The sequence below is a fragment of the Cololabis saira genome, chromosome 1 (genome assembly GCF_033807715.1).
Source record: "Cololabis saira isolate AMF1-May2022 chromosome 1, fColSai1.1, whole genome shotgun sequence".
In the NCBI taxonomy this organism is placed as follows: domain Eukaryota; kingdom Metazoa; phylum Chordata; class Actinopteri; order Beloniformes; family Belonidae; genus Cololabis; species Cololabis saira.
The window spans coordinates 11,206,441-11,217,758 of NC_084587.1; the positions used below are offsets into that span (position 1 = coordinate 11,206,441).

The window sequence follows — 11,318 nt, forward strand, 5'->3', positions numbered from 1 at the left end:
CAAAAGACTTAATAAAATCTAAGTGGAGAAAAAAGAGCTTTAAATAACATATTAATTGTCTCATCTTAAAGACCTCCTTGTTTCATATCAACCAACCTGTCAACCTAATGTGAATGTAAATATTTTACCCTTATTTTAACATATGTTTACTTTTATTGGTCATCTGCTGGTAGTTTCATGCTTTGTTTTATTCTGTAAAGCACTTTGAGTTGCAATTGTGTTTGAAAAGTGTGATATAAATAATTTTGAACTTGAACTTTCATAATCACACGCTGTTACAGTACACTAGAGCATCGTACAGTGTCCATTCGGTTAGCTAGTCTAACTCAATCCAGGAAGTAAAGACAATTACAGGTCTCCAACTGACCACTGGGGGCTGGTTCCAAAAGCAAGTTTGACCCCCACCTGTCCACCTTTGCAACAGCTTTAGTCAACATGGCTAGCAAATCTAGGAGAAACTGCAAAGGGGTGTGAGTATGTTTGAACCACATCAGCTAAAATTATACAAAGCCACAAATATTTGCAAAATAAGGGGTGTGTCTGTAGTGTAATTTTAGTTACTTAGCAAATTTAGTAAGCTTTGCTTCGGTGTGTGAATAAAGATCTATCCAACCATCTTGTATACCCTCTTAATTGAATAACAAATTAATTTTTATTGTCGTGCTGTTAAATGTAGTAAGAGTCTGTTGCATCTGATGGAGCATCTCCAGCTCATCAGGTTCTACCTCTTGCTCTTCAAGGAGCTTCAATGGAAATATGGCTCCTATAAATCCAGTCAAATTGGGAAATCGTGAAAGAAAGTTCTTTTACCCACAGAGGTCAGACCAGGCATTTTTTGTCAAAAATAAAATGATACAAGTACGATGACTCCTGTCTCCCAGTCTCCTGCACATTGTGTCCATCTCCAGTAAACCATGGCAATGGAATTCCCAATTTAAAGGTGAAATGTTTTCTTGGGGGGGAAAAAAAGAGACCTCTTTTTTGTCCATTAAAGGAGACCTATTATGGCATTTAATGTATATTCTGTGCCTCATTCTAAGGGAAGGGAGGGGTATGATAATGATAAAGGTTCTGCGCTGATTGGCTCCCTGAATGACGTGTAGCAGGGGAGGAGAATAAACCTCGCTCCGCCAGAGCAGCCCGAGCCTGTAAATAAATCACAACACTGAATTTTCACAAATGGCAACTTTATTGTTAAAAAAATAAAATATGAGTTGTATATAAATAACATTTATGCACTATTTCAGCCGGATCTGCCAGGCTGATGCTGAACGCTGGCCCCGGAGCCACGCCGGGCGCCCAGCATGGCTCCGCGGCGCATCGCCCGTTACCGGTGATCAAACCGACAGATTTCGCTGAAAATCTCAGAGGGTGAAGCTGGTCCAGCCTGGGACGGACCCCAGAAATCCCTGCTCCCAAAGCGGCTGGGAACCTGGACAATTTAGTCGGACGGGCCGCGCTTTGGGAACCAGGAAGTAGGCTGCAGCAGCGCGCATCACCGCAGCTTTAACCGGGGAATCTGACCGGTTCCGACCGACCGGGACCGACCAGCGGAATTTCAGCCGGATCTGCCCGGCGGATGCTGCGCGCTGGCGCTGCAACCCCACGGCGGGCGCACAGATCGCCTCCGGAGCACATCCTGTGCGCATCCTGTGCGCATCGTTGGTTACCGGGGATCAAACCGACAGATTTGGCTGAAAATCTCGGAGGGTGAAGCTGATCCGACCTGGGACAGACCCCCAAGGACCCAGCTCCCAAACCAACCGGGAACCTGGATGATTTAACCCGGATCCGCTCCGCCGCGGCGCCGCGTCCGAATGGCTGAAGGAAGCACCGCTCCAGCCGGCGTAGAGAGCTGGTGGTGAGCGTGGTTTCAGCAGCGGAGGCTGAACCTATGGAAATCTGCTCCCGTCGTTACGTAACGACGACGGGAGCAGATTTTAATCGGCTCAAAAAAAAACCACGTGACACTGGGGGACTCTGTCCGGCGGGGGTCAGACACCTTGCAGAAATTCATGGTATTTTGTCTCCCCTGTGCTGGCAGGGTGAGGGGAGACCACTTTATATATGTTAAAACAAGAAAAAATGTGTTTTTCATAATAGGTCCCCTTTAGATAACACAAATATGCTGCAGCTGGATTTTCAGATCAAATGTAATCAGTTACTGCAACCGCATTGAAATTCCCTAAGAACCACCTTACATGTTGATGCTACATTTGCACGATCCTGGATTGCAGTGGCCCGGTAACAGGCCTCCAGGCCTCTTACCTGACGCCGCCGATTTGGAAGATTGCTATATTGTAACTGATGGGGGAGGAACAGCAAGAAAATGGATGGATGCCAAGGACAAAAACAAATACTGTCAGGTTCGTCTCAAGGCCATCCTATGATAGTTGCTTGCCAGGGAGTTAACTTACTGCTGCGTTGTCTGCGTCAGTCAGTGGCTGTCTGATATGTTTAAATGAGATGGTTTTGTTGTTTGCTAAGTACATTTCTCAATTTTCATTGCCTGTGTCAGGCTCTAGTTCTCTTTCAGATTTCCCACAACGATCGCAACTTATTTGACAGAACTCAAAACATCTCCCAGCAGAGCCTGTTGGTTGACCTGTCACTCATGTTTCTGACAGACATTCATTTCACAGGGTTGTTAAAGAATCAGTCAACAAATTAGACTTATTTATTGGACATCAGCACAACCGTCTTTACTCTGATGAACAGAGTACAGTTTAATTAACTTGGCAAAAGACAGATATTCCTGTTGGAACAGAAAGAATCATGTCGTAAAGAAACAATTTCATTGTATACCGCAATGCAGCAGTTTTGAAGAACTAATGAAGAGATTCTTATCGGTGGGTGAAACTCATCATCTTAGCAGTTTTGTGTCAAGATTGTCTGGAGTATAGTTTTGTAGATTACAGAGTAAGTCCTTCATTATCTGATCTGGAACCAGGAAAAAGCAAACGTAAGGGACGTGCAGTGTTCAAAATCACTGTTATGTAGGATCACACCAGCTAAAGCAAACACAAAGGAGACGCCACGTTTCCCATAAGAAACAAGTACGTCTTTTTAACACACAGAGCAGCTGTACATTTAAGGGATTTTGCTCAGTGAAAATGCTTTGTTGAAAACAAGTGTGAAAAGTACACCATGCAGGAATTCCAATAAAATACTTTAAGTAGAGCAAAAGGTATCAATACAACACTGTACACATCAATTGATCTACAACCCCATTTCCAAAAAAATGTTTGGACATGGATGTACTGGACATAAAAACAGTGAATGCACTGATTTTTTTTAAATGTCATAAACCTATATTTTATGCACGATACAACATATCAAATGTTTGAACTGGGAAAATGCACTGGGAAAATCTTTAAAAAAAAGAAAGAAAATAAAGGTAGTAAGAAGCATACGCTTAAATTAAATACTTACCTGCTGTTCTCTACTGCCCTTACTTTTTAACAACTTGTAGTTTTTATTATTTTACCTCTTTTCTTATTATTTTATTTCATTTTATTTGTTATTTACTGTTTAATTTATTGTTTAATTACTTTAATTACTATTTCATTTTATTTGTTATTTACTGTTTAATTAAATTGTTACTGTTTAATTGTGTACTGTTTACTGAAGCGTACTCTTAAATTAAATACTTTTTTTTTGAAAACCGGGCAAAGTTACACTAGTGATGGATAAGCCCTGAATGCAGGCATTGTGACGTATAATTGTCAAATTGGTCTGATTCACTGCATGAATCGGCACAGATTACTTTTGTAATACTGTATTTGACCCGGTCTTTGTACATTTTGACCGTATAGAAACGTAATTCTTCCCATTGTAAGAATGAGATGTGTACCTGCTGTACTCTACTTTCCTTACTTTTTTAACAACTTGTGCTTTTCATTATTTTATCTCTTTTCTTACCATTTTATTTCATTTTATTTATTATTTACTGTTTAATTGTGTCTTGCCGCTTTTAATGTTGATGTAAAGCACTTTGAATTACCTTGTGTTGAATAGTGCTATACAAATAAACTTGCCTTGCCTTGCCTAGTTTTGAAATTGTTGTCAGAAATATGTTTCTCTCAAGTTTTTGATAACTAAAGAAAATGGATGGTGGAGTTTCCCAGCAGTGTGTCCCATTCTTGTCTGATTTAGATTTCTAAGTGCTGAACAGTCCTGAGTCTGCTCAATCCTATGTTTCCTTTGATGATGTAATACATCCAGTTGAGAGTTTGGGCATTTGGGTTGATTGAGGTTTTTTTGTATTCTTTTCTTTGTAATCTCTAAATATAATCTCATGAAATTGTTTCAGGCATTATAATTTCTTGATCTTGTGGATTTTTTCTAGATTCATCTTAATGTTCATGTGTTGACTTTTTGAAGACTCTGTTCTTTGTTTAGTCCAGTTAATTCTTTGCACATTTTTCCTTCCATCAAACAGTCATCAAATCCATCAAACAAGTACATTTAGTTGAGAACGCTGCTGCCCGAGTCCTCACTAAGACCAAGGGAGTGGACCACATAACTCCAGTTCTTAAATCTTTACACTGGCTTCCTGTCTGTGACAGAATAGATTTTAAAATCCCTTATTACCCTCTCCAATTGCTGAGGGAGAGTTCAGCCACTCTACAACATCCAAATGGTCTGTTATGTACTGCAGACGAGGGGATGAGATGGGAGGAGGTTTATTCTGCAATCGTCTCATAACTGGTGGAGACACGGCTCAGTGAAACTCAGCCCACCGTTACTTCTGAGAAACTCTGCCTCTTTAACATGTGCTTCTTGGTATTTCTTTTACATTCCACTTTTTTGTTGCCCATGTCCATACTTAAATGGTAGGAGATTGAGATTTGTAAATCATTGCACTCTGATTCAGTGTCTTTACTTTGGAACTGAGGGTTGTATAACTGCTTTAAGGGGATTTGATTTCATTTTATTCTGTATTTCATTCAAAAAATAAAACAAACAATTCAATACAAATACAAATGTTCATAAATTGTGAATTGTGAAAAGGGAGCAGAAAGAAGAAGAATCTTATCTAATCTGCCCCTTTTTCCAAGAAATAAATTCACAAATAACATGAATTAAAAAAAACAAAAAAACAACTAAGTAAATAAAAAACTAAAATAAAATAAAATTACCGCTGTCTATGGTCTATCAATCAAATTTAACATATTTCATTATATTTACTTAACATACAGGCTTTAATTGTTCTTTTTAATGTAATGTTTGATTTTGATTCTTTGTTTTCTTTATTCAGATTGTTCCATAAACTGATTCCTGATTCACAGAAACACAACGTTCCATCAATTTTGTCCTGAATTTTGGTTTTTAAAAAATCTCTGTTCCTTTTAAGTTATACTTGCTTTCTCTTTTCTCAAATATTTTCTGAATGTTGATTGGTAAAGTTATTTTATGAGCTTTAAACATAATTTGCAGAATACTATAGTCTACTAATTCATGAAATTTCAACAATTTTAACTGAAGGAATAATGGATTTGTTGGATCTCTATATCATTTTATACTGATTATTCTTTCTTATGGCTCTTTTTTACAGAATGAAAATTGACTGAATATATATTTTACAGGCATTTCCCCAAACTTCAACACAGTAGGTCAGATATGGAACAATCCAAGTGTTATATAAAATGTACAATGCTTTGTTGTCCAATGAATCCTTTACTTTGTGTAACAGAGCAATTGTTTTTGATATTTTTATCTTTGTATAATGTATATGTGATTTCCAATTCAAATTCTCATCCAGCATGACACCCAAAAACTTGGTTTCCAAGTTTCCCGATTTTTTTAAATTTTATTTAACCTTTATTTAACCAGGAAATTCCCATTGAGATTAAAAACCTCTTTTCCAAGGGCGACCTGGCCAAGGCAGCATCAATTACAACACATACTGTAGTTATAAATTACGGAAAACACCAACAGATAAAATACAATTAAAATAAAATTAAAAAGCAAGCAAATCCCAAAAAACAGGTACCGTATTTTCTGGACTATAAGCCGCACCTGCATATAAGCCGCATCCGCTGTATTTCTAAAAAAATAATAAAAAAAAGATATTTCAGCCGCAGTTATTTATGTTGTTAGATTAGATATTTACTACATGTACAGAAGGATTTAGAACTGTAAATGATGTACATGTTTGTACCTAAATAGATCTTTCCTAACAGTGTCTTAACACGGCAGCAACTTTGCTGATTAAAACGGGACAGAACCAAGAGAAAATAACCGGTATTTATTTATCTATTTATCTGTTTGAAATCTGCTTCTACTTCTATCTGCTAAAGAAGAAGTAGTGTATTCTTCTTTGCATTTATTTTGTCTTAGTTTTGATTCTAATTCCAGTTAGAGCGCCCCGAGAGGTGGAAGAAAAATCCACAGAATAGAAACCTTTGTATAAGCTGCACGGTTGAAAACCTATGGAAAAAGTAGCGGCTTATAGTCCAGAAAATACGGTACATGTAATGGATGAAGCATATTCCAGTGGTCATCAATAAACAGACAGGAGTGCACCTTGGACAAGTCACTAGTTCATCACAAATCGACACAGAGACAGACACTCATTCTCATAAGTAAATTTAGAATCACTTACAATGCATGTTTGTGGGGTGTGGGAAGATGCTGCAGTCCCAGGAGAAAACCCACACAGACATGGGAAGAACATGGTAATTCGATACGGATCCAAATTAGGATTCAAACATGGAGACGTCTGGCTGTGAGGCACGAGAGCAGGACACCACACCGAGCCACCGGCAGCACCACGTGCGCTGCCACAAGCTTAGTGATACCATGAATTGACAGCAAAATAAGAAAGTATCACTTACGGATGGCACATGTAAAAATAACAGTATAAGATTGCTGCGAAACTGAGGATGCAACAGTGTTGAAGAAGGAGACAGTTTAAATTATAGTTGGGTTTTTGGGGTGTAGCTGTTCCAAATCTAAGGCTCAGGCCTCCTTTAAGACGTCAAAAATACATTTGGTGGTGGGTGGGATCATTCAGGATTAACTTAAGTTCAAAGATAGCCCAGAACTATTGCATTCTACTACTTTTTTGTAGTCTTTAATTGATACCATGTCAGAAGTATAAACTAAATATTTAGAATGGACTCCATTTTAAATGCAGAGGTGTAAATGTGTCTAATGTAGTACTGTAGCTGAATAAATGTACTGTTGAATAAGTCTCATGCCATATGGTGGGTACGATGCATGAATATATGATTTTGTAGTCTGAAAACATTCCTGTAAACATTTCAATACTGGGCAGCATCAATCACAACGGAACACATATATTTGTCCAACAAAGCCTCTATAAATCTTCTTATTTCACTTCTAATATTTTTAAATCTGTCTTTTATGTCTTACATTGTCTTCGTGCAGTCTTCTTTTTTTTTAAAGTTTGGTTTTAGGGCAATCAAGATGAGCATGTCTGTTAAGCATACTTGTGAAGCGTGTAATTAACTATAACGAGGGGCCTCGTCCCCACAAAACCACTTTTTTCGGTTTTGACATGTAAGGAGATTTCTTCAAACACATAGCTGTGCACATTTTACTCGATGTGATTGGTTATTACGAGTATATCCTGGCATATAAATGGCATCCATGTCAGACACGAAGTACACTTGCGTCTGTTTCTGAGGAGAATCTTTTCCCCTGCACCAGGAGAAAAATAAGGTGAGATGGATTTTTTTTTTTTTTCAGGATGCACTTTTAGACTGGTATAGATGTGCAGATGAAAATCTATTTGTTGTATTGAATATCTCATAGATGCCCTTCTACCCTGATATCAATCTGATATCTTAATTGTTTCTAAAGATTGAAACACTGCATGCATAGACATGTGCATGACATGAGTTTTATATACAGTATATTTCTCTGCAGAAGGAGTCAGGATGAAACTGTTTGTGTTCTTGACGAGCCTGCTGGTCACGACCTTTGCCGCCCCTGTGAGTTATTTTTCCCAGTGCAACAGATCCTTTTTATGCATTTAAACACTATTGTTCTCCCGGAGTGATTTATGTTTGCACATCCCTCTCTGAAACTGTAGGCACCAGGCAGTGAAAGTGGTGAGGTAAGAGGGCTTGTTTCTTACTTTCCCGTGAAAATTTGGATCCGTCTGCCACGGCTTGTCATGTCATGTTTTTGTCAAAAGCGCAGTGTTATGGGTGTCTGAAAGGGAGGGGATAACTGGCTTCATCACAGCTCATGTCTGGAGATGTCTGGTATTTATCTAACAGGTTGCAGCACATGCTAATGAGGCCCTGAGGTTGATGGAGATGTACAGGATGTACCAGCAGCAGGTAGAGCGCTTCACTGATGTTGCACGTGAATAAACATGACAGAGATTACGCGGCTCATTAGGCCACATAATCTGACATAAATCATCAGACTCAATCACGAATCTTTACTTTTTCAGGGACTTTTTGGGAACCCCTTCCTTCCTGCGGCTGATGCTCCTGTAAGTTTATTCATGTTAGGTTCCACTGGAGTTTAATTACAGATTCCCTCAAAAAAACAAAAAAAAAACTAGACCCTGACATAAATACAAATGTCTCTGTTACTTATTGGTGAATACTTCCTTTGTTTAGGCTGATCCAGCAGCTGTTGCAACAGTAAGAAATACACACAGCGTAGCAACATCTAATATATCACAACTTGTGTGTGTTGGCTGAGTTTGAAAGTGTGTTTTTATCACAGCTGGCAGCGCAGCCAGCTCCCGCTGCTGCAGGAGAAAACTCAGACGAGGAGGCGGAGGTGAGCGCACCCTTTTGGTTTTCATACGAGGCTAAAGACTGTTTGTTTGTTCACACTCAACAGCAGTGAACTCCAGTACAGTTTTTTTTCCTGTTTAAAGAGCTGTTTTCTCAGATTTTACTTTTTTCAGTAATTTTAATGAAATGGTGAAAATTATGTCAACTAAATAAACAAAAGAGCATGCATAGCATGCAAGAAAATCTAACTTTATTAAGGTTGATTTAGTTTTAGTTTCTAGTATTTTTTAAACTCGGTTTTATTTTGCTCCTCTATTTCTTCTTTATGTTTTTAATACCTGTTTTTTTTATACTTCTTCTTTTATCCTGCTCTGCTTTTTATTGTAAAGCACTTTGTGATTTCTATCTGTGATAAGTGCTATAGAAATAAAGTTGATTGATTAGTTGCAAAAATATAAGTGGCAACTACGTGTACAAAAGTATAATCGTTGGCGTAGGACCTCAATAGCACCAAATGCTGGTTCCTCTGCCTAAGATACCTTTAGTGAGATACTTTCCCAAAAACAAAATCAAAATATGCATGGCAATCCAGCAGTCAATCAGCCATTGTATTGATCATTTTGCTTAATTCATTATTTTTACCAGCAAACAGTTTTCAACAGCAGACAGTTTGCCTCGTGATAATTGCGAATAAGCTAAAAATGCCTGTGCTGTAGTTAGACAAGCCCACAGACCAACACAAAGAATCTGCAAAAATTATAGATATAATTATGCTTGTATAATTATGCCAGTTTCCTCTGCGTCCACTGGTACTTCACGCTAAAAAAGTCAAATCCAGAGGAGCCAGACTTACGCTTTAGGTGGAAGGAGAAACAAATTAGGATGTCTGTCCAGGTTAGTTGATATAGGCACTTATTTGAATAGCCTGTTGTTGTTATTGTTATTATTATAATTATTTTTATTTACCTGAATTCAACCATGGAAAGAAGAAAACTTTGAAATTGTCGTCTCCTACAGAGCCCTTGTAGACACAGGCAGCAGCGATGAGAAGCAATACATGCTAAACATACGCACGTTCAATATGCACAAAGACAGAGCCAAAAATGAACATAAAGGTCTAAAATGATCTGTAAGGCAGTAAAGACGAGTGAATTCCTCAAGACTAGTAATTATCAGCCATGGTATCTGCAGCCATGTGCTTAACAAGACTGATCAAAATGTGTTTTTATAGCCATTTATGCATTTTTTTTTCTTTGTGAAGTTGATGAACCCTTATTTGAGGATCAAGTAATTCCCTTGTTCCAGTTGCAGTCATATCCACTTATTTTACATCAGAACATGTTAAAAACTTGAACATTTGGTTGCAGTTTCAATGGTTATATTCCTTTTTTTTTAATCTTTGGCACAGGAGGGGAACGCTGGTCCCAAAATTCCAGTTCTAGGTGCTCCGGCGGCAGCCCCATTGAACTCTGATGAGGAAGAGGAGGCTGGAGAGGTGGAGGCAGCTGAGGCTGAGCCTGCAGCTGAGCCTGAGCCTGCAGCTGAGCCTGAGCCTGCAGCTGAGCCTGCAGCAGCTGACCCTGCAGCAGCTGACCCTGCAGCAGACCTTGCAGCAGCAGACCCTGCTGTGGTTGACGTCGCTGTGGTTGACGTCGCTGTGGACGCTGCACCGGTTGATGTTGTTGTGGATATGGCTCCCGTTGATGTTGTTCCCGTTGACATCCTACCTGCAGACCCTGAATTCGGAGTGGATGTCCCGGTTGCAGCTGATGTCCTAGCTGCTGATTTCCCAGCTGCTGATGTCACAGTTGTGGCTGCAGAAACTGACCTGGCAGGATTAGAAATTGCTCATCTGTAGTTATCCTCCTTCATACCTGCCTAAAGACTCCCGTCTTTGCAGTTGTACCTGGAGACAGCCATGTTCGATGTTGTTGAGGTATACTAGAGAAAGACTAGGTAAAAAATGTGATAAAGAATTAAAAAAGCTAGTAAAACAACCACTGTGTTTTTTGCCCAGAATAAGACCAAATGTTCATATGGGTAGTGGTTTTTTTTTTCCTGTTTTCAATCTTTTTTTTTTTTCCGATCTTAAAACATTGTTAAGTATAATGCAAAAGGTTAAATTGTGTGTTTTTGTTTTGTTTTGTAAATCCAGATCTTGGTGTGTGATCATAATAAAAATGCATCTTCCTGGACTTCAGCAGCTCTTTGAACTTTTTCATGGCAAATTAAATAATCACTGCTTGTGCTTATACAAAAACAATTGACCATAAAATAAAGTGCCTCCAGTTCCTGCAAATACATTTCAGATGAAATACAATAATGTCATGAAAGCTGCAAAAACCACACCTGCCAGCAGGGAGAGCCACTGAACCGCAGGATTTCTGCTGTTTGCTGATTCAGGGAGGAGGCTCTCCCAGCGCTGACAGAGGTTCAGCCTCACATTCACTTTCATGACTGGTGCCTGTTTGAAAAGCGCCAGAGCCATCCGATCTGAAATCTGTTCCACTGGGGCTGATCTAATAGGATCAGAATGGGATATGGGTGAGATTGCTGACTGAGCAGGAGAAGGGTGTGAGTGTGTGTGTGCGT

At 39.0% G+C, this 11,318-nt stretch overlaps 1 protein-coding gene across 3 annotated transcripts; it reads left to right on the forward strand.

The window, feature by feature from the left end:
* The first annotated feature begins 7,624 nt into the window (after window positions 1-7,624).
* Window positions 7,625-10,921, forward strand: enam (enamelin). Of its 3 annotated transcripts, none has more exons than XM_061729866.1 (8): window positions 7,625-7,689; window positions 7,897-7,961; window positions 8,063-8,086; window positions 8,253-8,315; window positions 8,432-8,473; window positions 8,604-8,627; window positions 8,713-8,769; window positions 10,135-10,921. In XM_061729866.1, the coding sequence occupies exons 2-8, from the start codon at window positions 7,908-7,910 to the stop codon at window positions 10,582-10,584; spliced, it is 714 nt and encodes a 237-aa protein (XP_061585850.1). In that variant the 5' UTR covers window positions 7,625-7,689; window positions 7,897-7,907; the 3' UTR covers window positions 10,585-10,921. The 3 variants fall into 3 exon arrangements, with proteins under 3 accessions (XP_061585850.1, XP_061585865.1, XP_061585859.1); XM_061729881.1 differs by having other exon boundaries at window positions 10,138-10,921; XM_061729875.1 differs by having other exon boundaries at window positions 7,645-7,689; window positions 7,900-7,961.
* Window positions 10,922-11,318: the final 397 nt, after the last annotated feature.

Bases quoted from the DNA above. Each gene is read 5' to 3' on its own strand.
- enam (XM_061729866.1), top strand. From the start codon at position 7,908: ATGAAACTGTTTGTGTTCTTGACGAGCCTGCTGGTCACGACCTTTGCC. The intron at 7,962-8,062 runs GTGAGTTATTTT...CTGAAACTGTAG, and splicing joins TCACGACCTTTGCCGCCCCT to GCACCAGGCAGTGAAAGTGG. The intron at 8,770-10,134 runs GTGAGCGCACCC...TCTTTGGCACAG, and splicing joins ACTCAGACGAGGAGGCGGAG to GAGGGGAACGCTGGTCCCAA.